This window comes from Selaginella moellendorffii, unplaced genomic scaffold, assembly GCF_000143415.4.
Source record: "Selaginella moellendorffii unplaced genomic scaffold, v1.0 SELMOscaffold_63, whole genome shotgun sequence".
In the NCBI taxonomy this organism is placed as follows: domain Eukaryota; kingdom Viridiplantae; phylum Streptophyta; class Lycopodiopsida; order Selaginellales; family Selaginellaceae; genus Selaginella; species Selaginella moellendorffii.
In genome coordinates this window covers 485578-508874 of record NW_003314324.1, presented here as the reverse complement: position 1 = coordinate 508874, position 23297 = coordinate 485578, and the positions used below count along the sequence as shown (strand labels likewise).

At 44.0% G+C, this 23297-nt stretch overlaps 1 protein-coding gene across 1 annotated transcript; it reads right to left on the bottom strand.

Moving 5' to 3' along the window:
* Nucleotides 1–8004: 8004 nt before the first annotated feature.
* Nucleotides 8005–10085, bottom strand: LOC112351584 (apolipoprotein N-acyltransferase-like). Its single transcript, XM_024689693.1, has 3 exons — nucleotides 8893–10085; nucleotides 8678–8842; nucleotides 8005–8622 (listed from the first exon to the last, which is right to left on the bottom strand). Exons 1-3 carry the CDS (start codon nucleotides 10083–10085, stop codon nucleotides 8340–8342), a joined length of 1641 nt encoding a protein of 546 aa, XP_024545461.1. The 3' UTR covers nucleotides 8005–8339.
* Between the last annotated feature and the right edge of the window lie 13212 nt (nucleotides 10086–23297).

Here is a 23297-nt window from a genome sequence, read left to right as displayed (position 1 = left end):
GCTATAAATGATCATTAGGATTTATCTCTACAAAATAAAGAAGGTCATCCTTAAAACAATATTGAAAATGTAAATGCCAAAATGGCAAGTTATTAGCAAGTGATACAACATTCTCAAACCTATTGCGAAACATTTAAATCCATGGCTCAACATATTGAGTTTCACAAACCTCATTGAAAGAAGGTAAATCTTGCTCCACACCTTAAGGACACTAAACATCAAGTATAGCAACTATTGACAGCATAGAATCCTCATCTAAAAAATCCATAAATACTAGAATAATAGATTTATTAGAAACATGATAAGAGAGCAAAGAAGGAAAAGGAACTCGAGAAAAGGGCATTAGTATTAGCTATAAAACTCCTCAGGAAATTAACATCGAAATCATATATCTTAAGTGTAAGCAATCAAGGAGAACAACTTAAGAAATAATCCATAAGGGTTTAAATATAGAGGGAAATGGCCAATGAATAAGAGTGCACCCTTAGTTAAAGGTGTTGGGATACTTAGGGTTAAATGTTCTTGGGTTTGAATAGTATTGGATTGGGTGACTTCCTAGGAAATCCAAACTCAAAAGCTCATATTTTGTATTGGAGTAGGTCTTAAGTTTAACTTTGTTAGTTGGCTTAGGGAATCATACCATATATTGAGATTAACATTTGGTAGGTCTAATTTGCTTTTGGCTGAGCTTGACCCGAGGGGTAGAATGTCAAAAAAGTGAGGCTCTTAGGAGAGTTGTAGCTCTTAACTTCCATTCACGAGGGTATAAACTTGTAAGGAAGCATAGTGAATTGTAATCGACCAAAAAGAATATCTCGAGAAACAGTCAGTTCAAATATAGAGGGAAAGGGCCCATGAATAAAAATGCACCCCTTTTCCAATTTGTTAAGAGTCTTAGGATATTTAGGGTTAAACATCTTTGGGTTTGAATAGTATTGGGCTAAATAACCTCCCAGGAAGTCCAAACTCAAAAGCTTACATAAAGCTTCAAAGTCTACTGAGTAGTATGACTAACCAAAATCTTTTGTTTCAATAATGAAGTAACTATAGCATAATCACCTTTTAGTAATGTTTGAGAACTATATAGATAGCCATGAAATTTCTCAAAACCCCAAACTGTTGTTAAACACTCTTTCTTTGTCATGGAGTAATTCACCTTTGCCAATTGTAATGTACAGTTGATGTATGCAATGGGATGGTGCTGACCAAGCACAATTGAACTTTCTTGCATCAATACACCTCCAAGATTGATATCAAAAACATCCACACATAAAATGAAAGGTCAAATGTAGTCAAGATATACCAAAACTAAAGAAGTTGTCAACAACTCTTTGAGATATGTAAACGCTGGCCTACAATCTATGGACTAGGTGAAAAATGATATTGACAACTTCAACAATGCTCGCAATGGTATAGTATGATAAAAAAAGGATGATAAATTAAATAGCTGAGATATTGCACTTTTTTTAAGAAGTGTTGCATATCATTCACACACTTTAGAGTACAGAATTTAAGAATAGCTATAAATTTGTCAAAATCAATTTACAAACCTTCACAAGAAATATGATACCCAAGATAAGTTGTGTCTTTGGACCTAAATATGCACTTTGATTGCTTCAGCTTTAAACCAACTTCCCATAGCTAATCTAGCACTTTACTATGAGACAAATCTCTAAGCCCCAAAATGGAGCTGAGAGGGTGCCATGTGGTAGTGGTTAAAGTGTAAGCTAAACGAGTGTAACACATTTGAACTAAAAACTTCAAGTTGAAAAGTTGAGAGCAAGAGTGGAACTCTAAACAAAGTGCTCGAGGAATGAGCATGAAATAATCAGTGAATGAGTCTCTAAAGGGATATAAGAAGGACTAACACATAACAAATGTCGTGACACATGGAAGTGTCAAGATCAAGTATAAAAATGAGTTTGAGATGGAGTTCAAAAATGAGTCTGAGATAGAGTCCAAGAAGAAGTCTGAGATAGAGTTCGAGAAGGAGTCTAAGAAGGAATTTGAGTTGAAGTCCGAAAAAGAGTCTGAGAAGGAATCCAAGATGGAATTCGAGAAGGACTCTGAAACGGAATCCAAGATAGGGATCAAGACCGGGAACAAAACCAAGACCAAGACCGAGACTGAGACCTAGACTAAGACCGAGACCGAGACCAAGACCAAAACTGAGACTGAGACTAAGACCAGGGCCAAGATTGGGGTTGAGTTCGAGTCTGAGACTGAGGCCGGGTTCAAGTTTGAGTCCAAGTTCGAGTCCGGGTCCAAGGGTGAAAGCCCAAAGTGATCATCTCCTAGACTTTGGGGGGTTTGGTAAGTATCACCTTGAGGGAGGAGCCAATTTGGTTAGAAAAGGCTAGTGTGACCAAGGAAGGCTATACCCATGTGGTGGGTAATGATATAACCACTAAGGAGTCCAAGGCTATAATAAACACGGATGGATAAATGAAGTAACTTGGTGAAGTGTTTAAAAGCTAGCTCTAGCTCTTCTAAGAGATCGATTAGTCAATGCTCCCAATCCAAGTGTGGGTGGCACTACTTACTTAGATACTAGGCGTGGCTCATTGAAACCTTGCTCTAGCCATATGGATAGAGCACCCAAATGCAGAATGTAAAGAGAGTACCCCTGAGGCTTACGTTGGGCTAAAGTATTTTGAAATGTCATCCCAAAGTCTCAAACTATAGAAAAGAAAAGGAACAATCCTCTTGTGTAGTGACTAAGGATGTGATCATGTGGCAAGGAAATCCTAGAGGTCAATAAGACTTAGTTGTTGGGCCTTTGCGCCTTGACCTAGTGGTGATGTTAGGGAGCATGACTGTGAATGGAAAGGGATTTAGTGGGGACCAAAAAAGAGATATTGGGGAAAGTTGTTTCTGATGTCTCTAGGCATTCTAAGATGCTAAGGTGTGGTCATAGGATGACCACTCATGGACAGATGGCCTAATCTTTGGAAGAGGAGACTATGGTACGGGTGGTGTTAAATTATTTATGAGACAAAGATGAATGGACTGATATGTTAGTAGTACCTTTGGGTGTCTATTATAAGATTAGACACATAGAGCACTTACATTAAGTGCAAATGTTGAGTGGTATAGATGCCATTCATGGGGCTACCATGTCCCCAAATTGGGAATAAGACTTATAGAGATCGTGAGTGAGACTCTTCCAAGTGGTCAAAGGTATGATTAAGTGACTAAAGTAAAATGGAAAAAGACATCATTAATGAAGTCAATAGTCACCTCCGGCATCACAAAGAACCTTATCTATCATCCATTGGAAAGTTGCTAGAACATTATTCAAACCAAACAACATCATAAAAATTTTTTACAAACTAAGTGGTGTATCAAAAGTAGTTTTTGAAATATCTTCCTTGGCCATTAGCATTTGCCAGTACCCAGAAACAATATCTAACTTGGTGAATCAACAACTTTTCCCCAAACAATCCAAGAAATCAGTAGTGTGAGAAAGAGGGTACACATCCAGAATTGTCACTTCATTTAACAGATGATAGTCAATGTAGAAATAAATACTCCCATCAGGCTTTGTCACAAGATCAATTTCACATGCCCAAGGACTCTATAATTTTCGAACAACACCCCTTTCCAACATCTCCTTGATGTTTATATATAAAATCTTGATTGCTTTTTGTGACTGATGACGAACAAGAATATTGATTGGATGAGCATCCTTAATTGGAATAGAATGACGTATTGTAATCTTAACCCTAGATGATAGGTCAAATTCAAAGAGATCAATATACAAGCTAGTCAACCGCTACAACAAAAAAACTATTGAAGGGATTGGAAGAGGGAATAGAGGAACAAGACGGAAATATAAGAAGAAGTACTGGAGAGACAAAAGTGATGGAAGTAGAGATAAAAGTAAAGGGATGTAAAAGAACAAAAGTGAAAGGAATGGAAAAAATATAAAGAAGTATAAAAAAATGGAGAGAAGCTGTAACGCATGTGATCATGGGATGAGATTTGGATATACTGTTACCGTGGATCCTTGGAACCTTGGGGGATAAATGAGGATAAAATAGCCATTAAGGGCTCTCTCATCAAGTAATTGCCCCTTTTCTAATTGGCTTAAGGGGAGAGAGATAAGGTGTGCTATAGAAGCCTCAAAGTGACACTTAACATGATTATGTTATAACCAATCTATACCAAAGATGAAGTCAAAAGTTTAACTTAGCACCATCTGCAATAACTGTAGCTCAAACTCGAGATTGCCCATATTCACAACTAGGTCTGCTTGATCCCGTGCACATTTATATGTACAACTGTTACTATAAAGAATGAAATTTGGCTTTGCTTTACAACGCAAATATAGTCAGCAATGTGCGAAAACAGACCAAGCAATAAAGGATAAATTCAAGCCTATATCAACCATTAAGGAGAGAATAATAGAAGACTTCTTGTTATAAAAACAAGCTTAGAAAGTAAATATTGAATGAACTAGTATTAAGTGAACCTCTTAATATTACTCTCAAAAGAAAGATGAAGAGGTTATTGACTTATTTGTGCAAGGACCCTTTGCTACTTGTGCAACTCCTCATTTCTCATAAGCATCAAGGTGTTCAAACCTTCTACTATAGTAGTAGCAATAGGACATTATTGAAGCCAAAGTATCCACCCAAAAAATAGAGGTCGCTAATCCGGAAAACATTGACAAGACCGATAGGTGTGACCAATTTCATCACACATCCAACAGTGGATATCATGGCCATGACTACATTCTCACCTTCGTTCTTAAACTCGAGCAGTAATAGCATCAACCTCCATTGGAATAGAACCATCTTTTATAGAAAGTGGAGCTAAATGATGTGTAGCGAGAAGTGGAAAAGGTGATGTCTCGTAACTGTCGAGAGAAGAGCATTATCAAATATGATAAGTACTACAAGATTTTGACGAAATGTTGGCAATAACAACTCAAATGGCCCTTGACAAAGACAATGCAATTGTTGGAAGGTATTATCACAATCATTGGTATGTCAAAATGTACATTTGAAGACATCTGGAAGAATGCATGAGTGGCTACACTCAAACAATTTTACCACTATAGTGCCATTTCTTGGAGACACGTGGGAAACTCATGCAGATGCTAAGCATCATCCCAAGAATTATTTGTGGCAATTACCATAAAATGATCAAACTAATAATATATATCATCTCTAGAACTCCTATAGAAGAACTCTGGCTAAACGCAAGGATTGACAGTAAAAGCAAGAAGAGCTGTATCATGCGACGTAAATGCCACTATTAACTAAGTTTGATTGTTTAATTATAACCATATAGCATTGAGCAATTACATCAACCAAAGGAGGAGGAAGTTGCTACTTTACCATAAAGATAAACAAAAAGGAAAAAGGAAAAGAGAAAAAATTGAAAAAGTTAGAAGAAAAGAGAGATCTAGATGATACAAAAGGTAGATCTAAACTAATATCCTAAATCCAGACACCTTTAAAGACAATGAAAATTACTTCTCTCCTTCACAAATGTGAGTGCATGAAATATGGAAATGAAATATAAAAATGTGCATATCAATTAACCAATAGTTTATATACAGAAGAAAATGATTTTAATTGAAACCAATCTAATGGTTATCAAAATCCCAAGACTGGGACGAGCCGGAGAAGATCCCTGATCCAAAAGCTACCAAGCCCGGGGATTGGGACGGGACGCTCCACTGGAGATCGAGGACTCAGAGGTGGTCAAGCCCAATGACTGGCTGGACAACGAGCCAGACGAGGTTGACGATCTAGAAGCTAGCAAGCCCGCGGACTGGGACGACAAGGAGGACCCCCGAAGATCAGCAACCCAAAGTGTGAGGAAGCGTCTGGGTGTGGAGAATGGAAGAGGCCCATGTAGAGGAACCTGGACTACAAGGGGAAGTGGTATCCTCCGATGATTGACAGCTCGGCTTACAAGGGGATCTGGGCTCTGAAGCAAATACCGAACCCGGAGTACTTCGAGTTAGACAGGCTGGATCTAGAGCCGATCTTGGTGATAGGGATTGAGATTTGGACGATGCAGTCGGGCTTCTTGTTGTCGGGATCGCAGATGCTCTTGGGCCGGATCACGGCCAGCTTGAAGTTGCTCGAGAGGAGGTCAATGCTCTTCTCCTCCTTGCCATCGATGAGGATCTTGAGTGTGTTGTTCGGGTAGATCACTGCTGTGTAGATGTGAAAGAGCTTGTCAGCCATTGGCGATGGCGGGTACTTGAGGTGATGCTTGATGTGCTTATCGGATTTGGGGCCCTTGTACTTGTAGATGAAGTGCACCTTGTTGGTGGTGCCACATTTGTCCGACCCAAACATGATTGAGTAGGGGGATTTGTTGTTGAAATTGCTAAGTGTCCATTGCAGTAGAAGGAACTTGAGATAGGCAATGCCACACTCTAATCCCTTCTGGAATTATAGAGATTGGGCTTAAACCTTAGTGAAACACAGAATAGAGACAATCACATAAGTGAAATTATGCTTTAAGTTAGTCAACCATGCTTAGTTTACCTATTATCCTTATTATACATTTGGAATTCATCAAAAACTCAAAAGCTCAAGGGTGCTTAAATGGTGAAGAACTTTAAGAGTATAACATTGGTATTGGAGCCTAATTTAATTCTCATGGCTGACAAATATAGAAGGAGAACCAAAGTTGGTAAACCTTAAGAGAAGTACCATGGTGACTAAAGGATAGCCTAAATATAATTGTAAATGATCATTCCTGAAAGATTGTTAAGCACTAAATTAAGCTAATAGAATAGAAAAAAGGCTTATAAACAAAACCCCCCTTTGTAAAAGAATGCATGCTTTAGGATTTTACTTTAGTCCCAAAAATTAGTCTTTAAAACAATTACAAAAACTTACTAAATATAAAATGACACTAGATTGCAAATTTAGATGCAAGAATAATAAAGTGCATATTTGACAAAATGCCATGTTAAAATTTAGTATTGTGGAGTTCATTATTGTATGTCTACACAGGATCAAGAGATATGGACTTTGACACGATATGGACTTTGACACGACGAGTTTTCCATAAAATGCCATACCAACAGCTAGTTTCTTGGAACACCATGCTTGATGCTTATGCCCAAAACGGGTATATGGTAGAAGCAAGGGTCATGTTCAATGCAATGGTGGAGAAGGACGTAATTTCTTGGACTATAATGCTTGCTGCCTATGGCCTTAGTGGCCAGAGTTCACTTGCAAGAAAAACTTTTGCCCAGATGCCAGGGAAGAATGAAGTTTCTTGGGATGCAATGCTCAGTGCATGTACCCAAGCAGGGGATTCGGTTTCTGTGTTTAAGTTGTTTCACACTATGCAGATGGCCGGCATTTACCACCAAGTTGGATTTGTCTCCGCTCTCAATGCTCATGGCCAAGTTGGCAGTGTTGCTTTGTTTCGATGGCTTTTGACTGTGGCATTCAGCCATGTCACCAGCATTACTCCTGCATAATCGATGGCTTGGCAAGAGCTGGTTATATTGACAATGCAAGAGAACTCATCGGAAACATGCCATTTGTTCCCACTTCTTTGAATTGGCTGTGCCTTTTAGCTGCATGTCGGAGCCTCGAGTGTGGAACCTGCATATCAAAATGGCGAGCAGCAGAGCTATGTATCCTCTCCTGGCAAATGTATGGGCTTGGCATTGATAGAATCTAAGGAAAAAATAAACTGCTGCCTGGATTATGTTGTCAAATTGCTCGAGAATTTAAGACTAGATGTACCAATTGCGTTTCATGCTTGATAAATTCAAATAATGACAAAATGGGAAAATACAAATCATTTGTCTATATAACACCCATCATTCCAGGATGTGAGCGTGGACCTCCTGCACCAAATCACCAGGGGCTCCAAGAGATCGCAAGCAACTTCAATCAGACAGATACCTAGCGATTGAGGTGTGTGGAAAGTGCAGCAGGTGAAAATTGTGTTTGATGATCCGCGTGAGGGAATGTGTTTGATTCTATGCGAATGTTCTCAAAACTCTTCATGGAAAACTAGAAAACGATCAATGTTTAATGCCTGACGACGATACTTGCTGCCATGATAGGTACTAACAAAGCAAATATTCCTTTGCCCCACGATGCTCACACGTCAGAGCGATGGAGATGGAACGCGATGCCCTCGTCATGGCAGCGTGGGGCTGCCTTCTTTGCAATCGATACTCCAGCTGACTCGATCCAACGCCTTGGACTCCTCCAAATCGTGCGGTGCTTCGGTATCCGGCCTAGTCTCGCTGCACCAAACGACGATTAAGTCAATGCAAATGCTACGTCCATATCACCCATGTTTTGTATACACTTCTTTACAGATTGCGCTTCACAGGAACCTTAGACAAGCACGCTTGATTCCTCTGGCAACAGCACGCAACGTAGCTCCGACCTCTCAAACTCCTTGAAGGATCGGTCACCAGTGATGTAGAACGCAAAGGCGGGAGGGGACTTGTCAAGGATGTACATCACGACTCCAAGAGGGAGGCAGAGCATGGAGACGTGTACCGCAGCGAGTGCTGCCACTAGCCAAGCGAAAAGAAAGCCGTAGCTTGGGTAAAGCGTCCAGGCCTTCCCGATTACTGGGAGTGCCATGGCGAAGACCGAGTCAGAGATACCTTCCCTGCCAAAGAAACAGAAGAATATTAGAGAGCTTTGATTGATCAAAACTGTCACACCTGTAATCGAATGTCTGGAGATATGGATCTACAACCGCTGAAACGCCTCCCGTGGAGCATCGAAACCAACTGAAGCCATTCTCCACGACACGGAAAGCATCGGCCTCTTTCGCCCGGGGACCGCTTGCTCCCCAAGTCGCGGCTGGTTGGAGCATGATATCAATCCTAGCACATTCACCAGAAACTTAGAGAACACCGTCATAACTTCGCTCTACCTCTTTTTCCCGGCCTGCCGCATCAGGTCTGGAAACTCGAAATCGTAACAAATAGCTCCTCCAATCCGGCCGAGCTCGGTCTTGATGGCAGGAAGAATGGGATCCCCTGGAGTTCCATACCACTCCATGAATGGAACCAAGTGGGATTTCCTGTAGCTAAATCCAATGGAGCCATCGGGAAGAACGAGGTCGAAATAGTTCCCGACGCTCGCGTCCTTGTACTCGTAAGTGATGCCAACGTAGGCACCGTGCTGGGAAGCGATCTGTCCGGCTTTGAATTGGAGAGAATCCCTCTCCTGTTTGAGGTCGAGTTTCACCGCAGCCTCGGACCAGAGGACCAATCGATCGCCAGCTCGGAGGCGCTGGTTCGTCTTGTTGAGCATCACATCCATGTCCTCGTAGAAGAGGACCTTGCCCAGGACGCAAGAGACCGGCACTGTTTTCTTCATCGTGAGGGCGATGTCCTTCTGGAAGAAATCCCCCGAGAAAATGGAGACCCTGGCGCTGCCGTAGAACAAGATCGAGAGAGCAATGGCTCCAAACGCCAGGGAGTGGCCGCGATGCAGCTGCGTAGCACGCTTCTTATCGGATTTCTCCATCTTGGAAAGATTCTCGTCGAGAACGGCCCTGTCGTGGAGAATCGCCGAGAACCACGCCATGAGGAATGCGATCCCATCGATCCCCCACACACCGGCGCTCATCACCAGCGGCAAGATTGTAACCTGGGAAACGGCGGGATGGAGGAAGGAGCCGACGCCGCCGAGTCGATTCCACAACAACCACGCCGTGGTCCAGATGGACGCGAATACCAGCGGCTGGGACGTTCTTGCTCGGTCAAAACGCTTCCTGTAGCCGATGCTTGCAAGAAATGGGAGGAGAAGAAACATCCACAGCGCCAGTGCCCAGATTATTCCCACAATTGGCACGCTGCTGGCCGTGGAGCTGTCCGGGCTCACCTTTCCCGGGAAGAATGCCAGGAACGCCAGGCTCGCGGCGGTGGTCTGGAGGAGGAGCGCCAGGAGGATTGTGAGCGCCGCGGAGCGCCATGAGAAAGAATTGCGCGAAATCCCTGACTTGTGGAAGAAATGCAAGAGGAGAAATGGCTGGAGCCAAGAACAAATGGCAACGTTTTGGAATCCGGAGAAGAAGGTGCATGCAGCCGAGAGAACGACCAACAGTGCCACCTTCGTCATGTCTCTTGGTGCTTGTTTGAATGTAGGTGGTAATTTATATTCTCATTATATTTATCAAAAATTAAATGTAAAAGGATTATACTATAAATATTTAGGTGTATTTTAGAATATACCTTAATCTAGCAGTTATAATTTTTTCACTACACATCATTTCTATGGAAGAATTCTAGATGAACACGAGGATTGACAATAAGAGTAGGAAGAGTTATACATAAACACCACCATCAATTGAGTTTAATTTTTCAACTGCAATTATATAACATCAAACAATTACATTAATTGCTGTTCCAGAGTCGAAGGAAGAGCATTTGTAATCAGTGTTTAATACTATATCTTAAATATAGACCAAACCCATTAAAAAAAAAATGTACTACTTGATTTTTTTGTAATACAAGACTCCTATCCTTTGTCCATATTTACATTTGCTTTCCCACTTGGTTTTTTGGATTATAAAATATTAAAACCATGAAATAATTATATTTGTTTAAGCTACCACTTAGAGGTCATTAATGTTTTGATATGGCCATGAGATAACTCACCATCATTTAAAGAATTCTTTTGATTCTTAGATTGCAAATCTTTGAATTTTCATTTTGTTCCCACTAAGTTGCAAAAACTATTGGAAGCAATCCAAAAAAATATTATGTTCAAACAAAGTTATTGTTCCTAGAACAATATAACCATACTAGTTGCATATATTTTTTAACTTATTTGTAAATTGTGAGTAATCAAAGAAAATGACTTGCATAAAAGTTCAAATATAAAGGGAAAGAACCATTTTTAAATTAGTTAAGAATTTTAAAATATTTAGGTTAAATATTATTAAATAGTAATGGGTTAGGTGACTTCCTGGAAATCTAAAATCTATTGATTAACTAAAGGAATTATACTATATATTTGATTAATATTTAGCAAAAGAATCAGGAAATATAGGAATAGGGCATATGAATAAAAATGTATATTTTTTTCCAATTGGTTAAGGATGAAATATAGAAAGAAAGAGAATATAAATAAAATATTATATTCTAATTGATTAAGGGTGTTGGGATATTGGGCCTTGGGTAACCACCTTTACCACTAACTTTGATATTTTAAGATATTCTACCATTTAATAATTAGATTAGTTTTGTATTTAAACACTTTTTTAGTATATTCTAGTTTATTCTATTTTTAAGTTGGATTGATCAATTAGGTTAAGAAATAATACTAAACATGTGTAAGTGTATGGCTATGATGCCATATACTAATATTAGCGTAGTGGGATTTTGGTAGTTGTTAGATTAGTTTCAATTCAAACCACTTGCTTTTATATATAAATTAGGGTTTTTGGGCTAATTGATATGCACATTTTTTGTATTCCCTTTTCATATTCCATGCACTTACATTGCCATATTCCATGCACTCACATTGGTGGAGGTGAGAGGTATCTTTGATTGTCTTTGAGGAGTGTTTGGATTTGGGATTTTGGTTTAAATTTAGCTTTTGTATCATCTAAATCCAGTTTTTCTGTTTTCTTTCTTTTATTCTTTCCTTTTGTTTAGATCTAGTTTTTGCATTGTCTAGATCTCCCTTTCTTTCTATTCATTTCTTTGCTTTTACTTTTTTTCCTTTTCATTCATCTTCTTCGTAAAGTAGCAATCTCCTCCTCCTTTAACTCTGGAGCAGTAATTAGTGCAATTGTTCGATGCTATATGATTGCAGTTGAACAACTAGTTGATGGCAGCATTCATAACATATGGTACAACTCCTCTTGCTCTTGGTGCCAATCCTTGCGTTCGGTCGAATTTCTTTCATGGGAATCTTAGGGATGATGTGTACCATTGGTTCAATCATTTCACGGTGATTGCCACATATCATTCTTAGGATGATGTTTAACGTTTGTGTGAGTTTCCCATGTGTCTCTAAGGGATGGTGCTACAGTGGTATAATGGTTTGAGCACAGCCACTCATGGGGATTGGAGTATTCTCCTAGATGTCTTCAAACACACATTTGGACATGCTGATGATTATGATGACACCTTCCAACAATTATATCGTTTTCGTCAAAGGCCATCTGAATCGGTGATGCAACTTTGCATTTGTTTCCGATACCTCTTGCTTCATGCAAAGCCAAATATGTCGGAGCGGATCAAGCTAGGAATGTTGTGACTAGCACTTCTTTAAGATCTTGTAGGACTTGTGCGTGCACTTGCCCAGCCACCCTTAATAATGCCCTTCACTTGGCACAACATTATGAGGCATCACCTCTTCCACTTCTCACTACATGTCCTTTAGCTCCACTTCCTGTGGAAGACGGTCCTGTTCCAATGAAGGTTGATGTTGCTACTACTCAGACATGAAAGAAAAGCGGAGTAAGAACAACGGATTTCACTTCAACACACACGTTGATTCATGTATGGGTGTATATATATACAACTTCAATCAAATTGAAAATCACTAGAGATTTGATCACGATTCAGACTACTTCTTATATGAATCATCTTGCTTATCATGTTCATCATTATTCCTACACTCCCCCTTCAAGCTGAGGGCACTTGACACTCCAAGTTGATTCCTCAGCTTGATGAATGTGAGCTCTGAAAGTGGCTTGGTTAGAAGGTCTGCCAATTGATACTATGAAGGAATGTATTCCAGATAAAGATCTCTAGCTGCTACACATTCGCAAATAAAGTGATGCTACACGTCTATATGTTTCATATGAGCATGAAACACAAGATTCTTTGATATGGTGATTGCATTTCTGCTGTCGCAATGTAGAATGGTCACATCTGATTGCTATTGATTGAGTTCTCCAAGTAATTGACGAAGCCAGATGATTTCCCTTGCTGCTTTACTGGCAGCTACGTACTCTGCTTCTGCACTGGAAAGAGCAACTATCATTTGCTTCTTGCTTCCCCATGAAACTAGAGCACTAGCAATTATGTAGCAAATTCCGAAGGTTGAATATCGTGTATCCAAGTTGCCAGCCCAATCTGCATCGCAGTAAGCTTGAAGAACAAGTTTGGACTAACCTGAACATTTATAAACCAATCCATGAGCAGCTGTTCCTTTCAAATACCTCAAAACTCTCTTTGCCATCTGTCAATGATAACAACTCGGAGACTGCATTTATCGGCTGAGGAGACCAACGGCAAAGGAGATGTCGGGGTGAGTCATGTTGGTGAGGTAGAGTAGTCCTCCAACAAGCAATCTGTAGCCTGAGGGCTGATCAAATAAATCATCCATCTTGCTTGTGAAATTGATGCCAATGATGACTGGTGTAGCCACAGATTTGCAATTTGTCATGTTGAACTGGTTGAGAAGCTTCTTTACATATTGGTGCTGTGTGAGGGTGATTGTCCTGTCTGCTTCATCCCTATCAACTTCCATCCCTAACAGCTGCCTCACAACTCCTAAGTCCTTCATCACAAACTTGTCCATGAGCTTGATCTTCACATCCTTAAAAACAGTGTCATTGTTGCTGACAATCAAATAGTCATCCACATAAACTGCCATCACAACAAAGTGATCACCATGTTGAAGAAGATATAGATTTCTATCACTGTTCAACATTTGTATATCGAGATCCGTAAGAAAAGAATCCAAACATTCATACTACTGACAAGAAGCTTGCTTAAGGCCATAAAGAGCTTTGCGAAGCTTGCAGATGAGTTTGGAGCGCCATGATCTAAAAAGCACAAAGCCGCCGCATAAATATCTCCTCCAAGTTCCCATTAAGGAAAGTTTTTTTTATGTCCATGTGAAGTGCGTGCAAACCAAACTCCGCTGAAAAAGCCAAAAGCATTCTGATACTTGTCTGCTTCACAATTGGTGAGAACGTGTCATCAAAATCCACTCCAAGAACTTGTGAATATCCTTGAGCAACAAGTCTAGCCTTGTAACGCTGAACCGATCCATCAGGATTTCTGTGAAGCTTGAACACCCAATATGATCTGACAATTTCACGTCCTTCAAAAGCTTCCACCAAGTCATAAGTTTGGTTCTCATCAAGAGAATCCAACTCATCTTGCATTGCTGAAATCCACTTATCTGCATCAGGAGCTTGAATCGCCTGCTCAAAGTTGACTAGTTTAGAAGCTATTTCTATTGCTACAAAAGACCACTGCTTGGGATGAGGTGCTCTGTTTGATCATCCAGATGATGTCCACCCATAGTTCTCCATGTTGAATGGTAGATCACGTGTGAGCCTGTCAACTTTGACTTCTCCAGTTCTTCTTGAAGAACAGGATGATGCTGCTCATCGTGCGTGAAAAGATCTAGAGATTGGTGTTGAATGGTGAAGGAGATGAGGGATAGATGATTGTCAGATCATCGTCATCTTCATCAACATCTCTAACACCATCCCAACTCCATTCTTCTGGAGCCTAGTTCACATTTTGATTTGAGCTTCCTTTTTTTTGAATGCAATCTTTGTAGAGTGTTCCTTCATCAAAACGAACATCAGTGCTTACAAAAATTTGATGATTACCAGGCTGGTACAGGCAATATCCTTTTGAATTGGAGTCATATCCAACAAGAAAGGTCAGCTTGCTTCTGCTCTCCAACTTGCTGAGACCCATATTGCAAAGCTTAAACAACCAAAACACTTGAGATGCACTACTGATTGTCTTTGACCAGTCCAAAGCTCTTCTAGGATCTTGTTGGGATTGCAAGAATGAGAGAGGAGGTTTTGAACATGCACAGCTGATCCAACTGCTTCAGCCCAAAGGAATTTTGGTAGTCTTAATTCTTGAAGGAAGCACCGAACTACGTTCATGATTGTCCTGTTCTTGCACTCAGAGACTCCATTCTGTTGAGGGGTATGAGAGCAAGAGCGCTGATGAAGAATTCCTTGTTCAGCACAGAATTGCTGAAGGACTTGTTGACGTATTCCCCTCCTGAATTAGTATGTAAACAACAAACCCTCTAACCAGTTTTCACTTCGGCTTTTGCTACAAATTGCTTGAATTTGCTGAAGACTTCATCTTTGTGACAAAGACGTTTGTGTGCCTGGAGAAATCATTTGTAAATGTCACAAAATACTTCACACCATTCTGAGCAAATAATTGCATGGGTCCACAAACATCTGAGTGAACGAGCTGCAACGGATGAGTGCTTCTGATCACAGCAGGTTTGAAAGTACAACAGGTTTGCTTGCCAAAAATGCAAGTATGACATTTTACTGAACTTTGAAGAACATGGTCGTTGAAGCCATCCACACGCTCCTGCTTCTGCATACACCTGATGAGAGGGGGATTGGCATGTGCAAGTTGAGCATGCCAAAGAGAACTATCTACAGTCATGCATATCTCAGGAGCGTTTGATTTTTTCTCTAGAAGCTATCTCCTTCTCAAACAAGTGACCACATTTGGGAAAATGCAGTAATGGACAACCATTTGCAAGAACTTTACATTGATGTTTGGAGAAATTCACATCCAGACCATCATCCGTAAGCTTGGCTATAGAAACCAGATTCTTCACTATCTTTGGAACATACCACGCATTCTTCAAGAGTAGAGACTTTATTCCCAGTGGAACTCGCACATCCTCAGTTGTGCAAACAGGTAAAATGCTTCCATCTCCCACACGAATGCACTTCTCTTTTGCAGCACACAACTACACAAAGTTCAATTGGCTTTGCATCAAGTGTCTCTCTGAACCTAAATTGATGGTCAGTTTTTCAGAAACGTTTGGAACTACTACCTCAGTGTAAGCGACTAATTTTTCCATTCTACTTTAGTCACTTAACCACACCTCCGACCACTTGGAGGAGTCTCATTCACAACCTCCATAAGCCCAACTCAGGACTTGGGGCTTGCTAGCCCCGAGAATGGCATCCATGCCACTCAACCTTAGCACTTGGTCCAAGTGCTCCACGTGTCCGATCCCATGATCGACACCCCAAGGTACCACCGACATATCGGCCCGTTACGCTAAGGCCATGCCCATTTACCTCGGTCACACTGGTGGTCCAACACCACCTACATTCCAATCCCGTCTCTCAAAGACTGGGTCGTCCATCCATGAGTGATCATCCCAGATCCACTCCTTGACATCCTTAGGATGCCTATAGACATGGGGAATAGCCTTCCCCAATATCTCTATTCCAGTCCCCACCAAGTCCCTTTCTGTCCTTGGCTGTGTTCGCCAACACTGCCACTGGATCGAGGCCCACCGGCCCGACCACTAAGTCCCACTATCCTCTAGGACTTCCTCACTATGTGACTGTGTCCTTGGTCACTACCCCAGAGGACTGCTCCTCTTCCTTTCCACAGTCTGGGCCTTTGGGACAACATTTCGGAACACCGTGGCCTTACGCGAGCCACCTGGGTACTCTCCTCGCCTTCTGCCCTTGGGTGCTCTAGCCATGGGCTTAGAGCGGGTTCCGTTGAGCCACACCAGGTACCCAAGTAGGTAGTGCCACCCACACTTGGACTGGGAGCATCGGCCAGTCGATTTCCCGGGGGAACTAGAGTCGGCTCTTGAACACTTCACCAAGCTACCCCGCTTGTCGGTTCGTATTCACTCTAGTCTTGGACTTCCCAGTGGTCAGTTCATCACCCAACACTGGGTCTGGCCTTCCTGGGCCAAACTGGCCTTTCCTGGCCAAACTGGCTCCACTGCAGTCCTCCCCCTACTATACTTTTGGAGCTCACCAAACCCCCCAGGGTCTGGGAGACGAACGCTTTGGGCTTTCACCCTCTCAGGCTCCGGACTCGGACTCAGACTCGGACTCGGACTCGGACTCGGACTCGGACTCAGACTCGGATTCGGACTCGGACTCGGGCTCGGGCTCGGTCTCGGCCTCGGCCTCGGTCTCGGTCTCGGTCCCGATCTCGGTCTCGGTCTCGGTCTCGGTCCCGGTCTCGGTCTCGGTCCCGGTCTCGGTCTCGACTTCGGACTCCATCTTGGACTCCATCTCGTACTCCATCTTAGACTCCATCTCGGGTCCATCTCGGGTCCATCTCGGACTCCATCTCGGGTCCATCTCGGGTCCCATCTTGGACTCCATCTCGGACTCCATCTCGGGTCCATCTCGGACTCCACTTCGGACTCCATCTCGGACTCCATCTCGGGTCCATCTCGGACTCTACTTCGGACTCCAACTCGGGTCCATCTCGGACTCCACTTTGGACTCCAACTCGGGTCCATCTCGGACTCCACTTCGGACTCCAACTCGAGTCCATCTCGGACTCCACTTTGGACTCCAACTCGGGTCCATCTCGGACTCCACTTCGGACTCCAACTCGAGTCCATCTCGGACACTCCCACGTGTCATGTGTTGGTCCTTTTGGGTCCCTTTTTGGAGCCTCGCCTTTTGCTCGCTTCGTGCTCGTTCCTCGAGCACTTCGTTGGGAGTTCCACTCCCGCTCTTGACTTTTCAAGTCGGAGCTTTTGGTCCAAACGTGTTACGCTCGTTTGGCTCTCGCTTCGGCCACTACCATGTGGCGCCCTTCCGGCTCCACTTTGGAGCCTAGGGATTTTGTGTCTCACAACTCCACCACCCATAGACGAAGTTCGATGTCCTCATCGAACGGTGAACCATTTTATAAAGTAACACCCGCATGTGTTACCATTTCCATCCTTGGCGCATAGCCAATATTTGTCAATGGTGTGACATTGAAGGCTCACCATGCCTTCTCCATATTCGTCAATGGTTGGACATTGAAGGCTCACCATGCCTTTTGCATATCCTCTAAGGAGGGTAGTCTCTCCAACTTAGAGACTGATTGGACCACATATAGTGGTTCTCTCCTTTTATTGGTTTAGTTCTCGCTAAACCTCTTAGAGACCCTTCTCTAAGTCAATCCCACTACTCCTTCTCGAGTAGTCTCAATTTCCATCGATATAACCTTTGCACTTTGGAACTTTGAATTTTGACTTCTTGGAGTCAATTTCCTAGATGTCTCCGACACCTTGCCTTGCACCTTTTGTGCAACTCCACTTCCCATCCTAGGAAGTTCTCTACTCGAGGGCACCATCATCCTCTCTTCTATTTCGTGCCAAAGTTCTAGTTATCATACTTTGTGCTAGGGCTGTTCATGGCCCTATCATTTGGCTACCTTACCGCTCCCTCCCTTGGAGCTTCCACTTTCGCCAAATCGGAGCATTTCGGAATCCCTCCTTGGAAACACACTTCCTTTCCCGCAACTTGTTAGCATCCAACACATTAGTGTTCCTCGCCTAACTTTGTCACTTGGATTCCTTCCAAGGGATTCCACGGCCCTATCTTGGCCACTCATCTTTTGCTCCTATCCGTTGATTGTTGCACCAAGCAACATCGAATCTCTACCTCCCTCCTTGAGGTATTGTTTCGGTTCCATAGCAAAGACTCTTCTTTGCCAAGTCCGGAGGATGTTCACCCCTAGTACGTCTCTTTAGCATCTTCTGCTATAGGCTCTATCCACGGCCCAACTTCGTGACCCTCCCATGGGTCTTTTATAGAGACTACTTTCCTCGGACTCACTATGCCATCGCACGGACATAGTTTATTTCCCTTAGGTGCTCTTCCCACTTGGTTATCACGACCAAGCCACACCACCTTAAACAGTTTAATTTCAACATTTTGAACCAGGAACTTCATTCCTTAGCCAACCAAGGACCTTGTCCTTATCTGGCCATAAGATCACCTAGTGATCTCACCTTGGCACCTTAACAGAGTTGCCAAGAGGTACTTGGTTTTCTAGACCTCCAAGTTGTTGACTATAACCCCGGGGGCATCCCCCACACTTGGCGGTGCACCCAAGCTAGCCCTTACGGCCAAGGGTTCATAGCAACTGAGATTAGGTGTCCCCATCTCACTCACCACGACCTTGGTGCCACTTGCACCAAAGTGTTCAAGTTAGATATGCTGAGCTTTCACACTAAGCAATCTAACCGTGCATCACGACTCCGAGGCATCCCTCGCTTGGCGGTGTGCCCAAACCAGTCTCCCCACTGAGAGTCCATGACCACCGAAATATGAGTGTCCTCATATTCCAAACCATCACCACGCCCTAATGATTTGGGACTCGAACCCAAGCACTAGAGGGTCGGGACTCGAACCCAACCTCCGTATATGCATCTACGGATGGCATCACACAAGATGCCTGGCGTGACTCCCCATGCCGGTGCACCAACTTATTTTTAAAGTGCGCTACAGATCACAGCTTAGGAACCTAGTTCCTCCACACTGCCAAGTCCTCTCACTTGACATGTCTGTGATCATGCATGGACTCCTCCATGCTCGGCCCCATGGCCCACCCTTTTTGAAGTTATCACCTTCAACTAGGGTATTTGTTCCCCTGACGTGCCAATCTTGCTTGGCAAGTCCTCCGACCACTGTAACATGGTTCCTGCATAAGCGTGACAGTCCTTGACCATCGACTTTCATTCAAAGCCCTCTCTTTGAACACTCGGGAACTACTTCCCTAACTTTGATAGCCTTGCCTCATGGCAAGCTTCAAGACCACGCTTCTGCTGCGCCACTCTGATTTCGCGCGTTCCATGAACCATTTACACTTGGCCTTTCTAGGTACTAAGCTACCTAGAATCGTCTTTGGGAACCTTGAAGGAACTCTGTCCCTCAGCTTGCTACGGCCTCCCTTTTTGCAAGCCTTCCAAATGCCACATAGTCTAACATGGACAATTCCATATTTTAGACTCTCCATGGCATCACGGTTGCTAGCGGCAACACCCTCGAGTCCCCACTTGATTCTCCACTCCCAGCTGGCATAACCAACCTTGGTTATGCCCTTTGATTCCTACGGTTCGGTTCTCTCCCCTTACTTCTTGCTTTTTGGCTTCACACCTTTCCTTTGGTCATTCTCCTTCAGACCAGGAGGATAGCTTCGCACTTTCTATCATGCTTTAGCAAGTATTCTTAGGGATGAACCTACCCAATAGCCTAGGGAGTGGTTCCTCAATCCGGGTATGCTCACCTTATAATCCCACACACTGGGATTACATTGTTGCTTATGGGCCTTTACATGCCCATCACTAGCCTTGCCAAAATTCCATTTTTGGCTTTGTCCAACTCGGGTAGACAGTTCTCTTCTGTCTCCGCAACCTTGGACATTTGGATAGCACCTTCTATCCATCATTCGCTAGGGACTTAGTCCCTTGGGCTTTATCCATTGCCCTCGTGACATCAAACACCACCTTCTGGTGTTCTAGAGTGTTCGGGTGTCCCAATGATGGCTTTCTTGACAATGAGTATTTCCGTTTATGACATTGACTTACTATATCGCAACACAAGCAACTTATCCCCCGTAAGGGTATATCCGACTTCCCTATACTAGAAGTCTTGGGTAGCTACCTTCTACCCGTTTAATCAGTTATTTTGCACCTCTTGCTTAGTTGCCTCATAGTTGTCAAGTCCTACAACTCATTGCTTGGTGCTTTCACACCTCCATCACTATCTGGGTCACCACACTCCAACTGCATGCTTTGCAGCTTAGGCTATGCCATTCCCATTTCCATTGGGATTCCTTTAGCAAGGGGTTCTCATGAACCCACCAACATAGCCTCAAGGTATCACACCTTGGCACATTTGGTGTCTCCACACCATCGGCTCCACGAGCCTACCTCTATGACATTTCCCTTCGTGTCTAAGTCTTTGCCAAGACCAACACCGCTCTTTCTCATGCCAACCATCTGTTAGCACTGCCCCATAGAGGTCACACACAACTTTATGTCAAAGTTGTTTTCTTCTGGGAACACCTTTCCCATAACTTTAGCATGGCACATTGCCATCGATGAGATACCCTCTGTTCTCATCCTTGGATCCTATGATCCCCCCCCATCCTTTGTGGGGTACAACACACCTCAGTCCAAATGCTTCCATCAGTCCTTTTAGGACCATCCGTTGACTCTACTTGAGTCATCCAACAGTTTTGGACTTGGTTAATCCACAGACCCGTAAGGTCCTCCTTGTGAGGCACTAGCTCACTGGAATACATTTCTTGCATTCCTGTCCTACTCAAAAGGACTATTTTCACAAGTGTTACTCCGACACTTGATTTTGTTCTCTGGGGGCAACCTTTGCCCCTTAGGACTACTTGTCCATGTGATGAGAACACCAACTCATCCACCTAATACACCCCCAACTCCTGGGGTTGTTCCAGCATTTATTAGAGGTAGCCCCGGCTACCTTTTCAAGGACTTGAGTCCTCTTCCGTATTTGGCCTCCCACGGTCATTACTTCTGGTCTCACATTCATGAGCACCAACCTCAACTATATGAGGAAAATCTTGTGACTCCTTTATTGCTTTGGAGTCTTTATCTTTCCCGTGATCCCAACTGTAGTTGTTTACTACAACTACATTAGCCAGTTTGCTAAGTCAAACACTCATCTGGATCACATCCTCAACTCTTTGAGGAAAACCATATACTGTTCCCAAGATCCCAAAGTCGTTCCATTATTGGCCCTTTTCTATCCACCACCTCGTCTACAAGTTCACACATGAACTGTAATGGAGAGCCATGTCTTCCCGACTTGCTACTCCTCAAGGATAGGCCCACTCCTCAGACCTTCCGATGCCAACACTAGTGGTGATATACTTGAGCACCAATAAAAGTCGGACTAAGGAACAACTCCGATACCAAGTTGTAAGCGACTAATTTTTCCATTCTACTTTAGTCACTTAACCACACCTCCGACCACTTGGAGGAGTCTCATTCACAACCTCCATAAGCCCAACTCAGGACTTGGGGCTTGCTAGCCCCGAGAATGGCATCCATGCCACTCAACCTTAGCACTTGGTCCAAGTGCTCCACGTGTCCGATCCCATGATCGACACCCCAAGGTACCACCGACATATCGGCCCGTTACGCTAAGGCCATGCCCATTTACCTCGGTCACACTGGTGGTCCAACACCACCTACATTCCAATCCCGTCTCTCAAAGACTGGGTCATCCATCCATGAGTGATCATCCCAGATCCACTCCTTGACATCCTTAGGATGCCTACAGACATGGGGAATAGCCTTCCCCAATATCTCTGTTCCAGTCCCCACCAAGTCCCTTTCTGTCCTTGGCTGTGTTCGCCAACACTGCCACTGGATCGAGGCCCACCGGCCCGACCACTAAGTCCCACTATCCTCTAGGACTTCCTCACTGTGTGACTGCGTCCTTGGTCACTACCCCAGAGGACTGCTCCTCTTCCTTTCCACAGTCTGGGCCTTTGGGACAACATTTCGGAACACCGTGGCCTTACGCGAGCCACCTGGGTACTCTCCTCGCCTTCTACCCTTGGGTGCTCTAGCCATGGGCTTAGAGCGGGTTCCGTTGAGCCACACCAGGTACCCAAGTAGGTAGTGCCACCCACACTTGGACTGGGAGCATCGGCCAGTCGATCTCCCGGGGGAACTAGAGCCGGCTCTTGAACACTTCACCAAGCTACCCCGCTTGTCGGTTCGTATTCACTCTAGTCTTGGACTTCCCAGTGGTCAGTTCATCACCCAACACTGGGTCTGGCCTTCCTGGGCCAAACTGGCCTTTCCTGGCCAAACTGGCTCCACTGCAGTCCTCCCCCTACTATACTTTTGGAGCTCACCAAACCCCCCAGGGTCTGGGAGACGAACGCTTTGGGCTTTCACCCTCTCAGGCTCCGGACTCGGACTCAGACTCGGACTCGGACTCGGACTCGAACTCGGACTCGGACTCGGACTCGGGCTCGGGCTCGGTCTCGGCCTCGGCCTCGGTCTCGGTCCCGATCTCGGTCTCGGTCTCGGTCTCGGTCCCGGTCTCGGTCTCGGTCCCGGTCTCGGTCTCAACTTCGGACTCCATCTCGGACTCCATCTCGGACTCCATCTCGGACTCCATCTCGGGTCCATCTCGGGTCCATCTCGGACTCCATCTCGGGTCCATCTCGGACTCCATCTCGGACTCCATCTCGGGTCCATCTCGGACTCCACTTCGGACTCCATCTCAGACTCCATCTCGGGTCCATCTCGGACTCTACTTCGGACTCCAACTCGGGTCCATCTCGGACTCCACTTTGGACTCCAACTCGGGTCCATCTCGGACTCCACTTCGGACTCCAACTCGAGTCCATCTCGGACTCCACTTTGGACTCCAACTCGGGTCCATCTCGGACTCCACTTTGGACTCCAACTCGAGTCCATCTCGGACACTCCCACGTGTCATGTGTTGGTCCTTTTGGGTCCCTTTTTGGAGCCTCGCCTTTTGCTCGCTTCGTGCTCGTTCCTCGAGCACTTCGTTGGGAGTTCCACTCCCGCTCTTGACTTTTC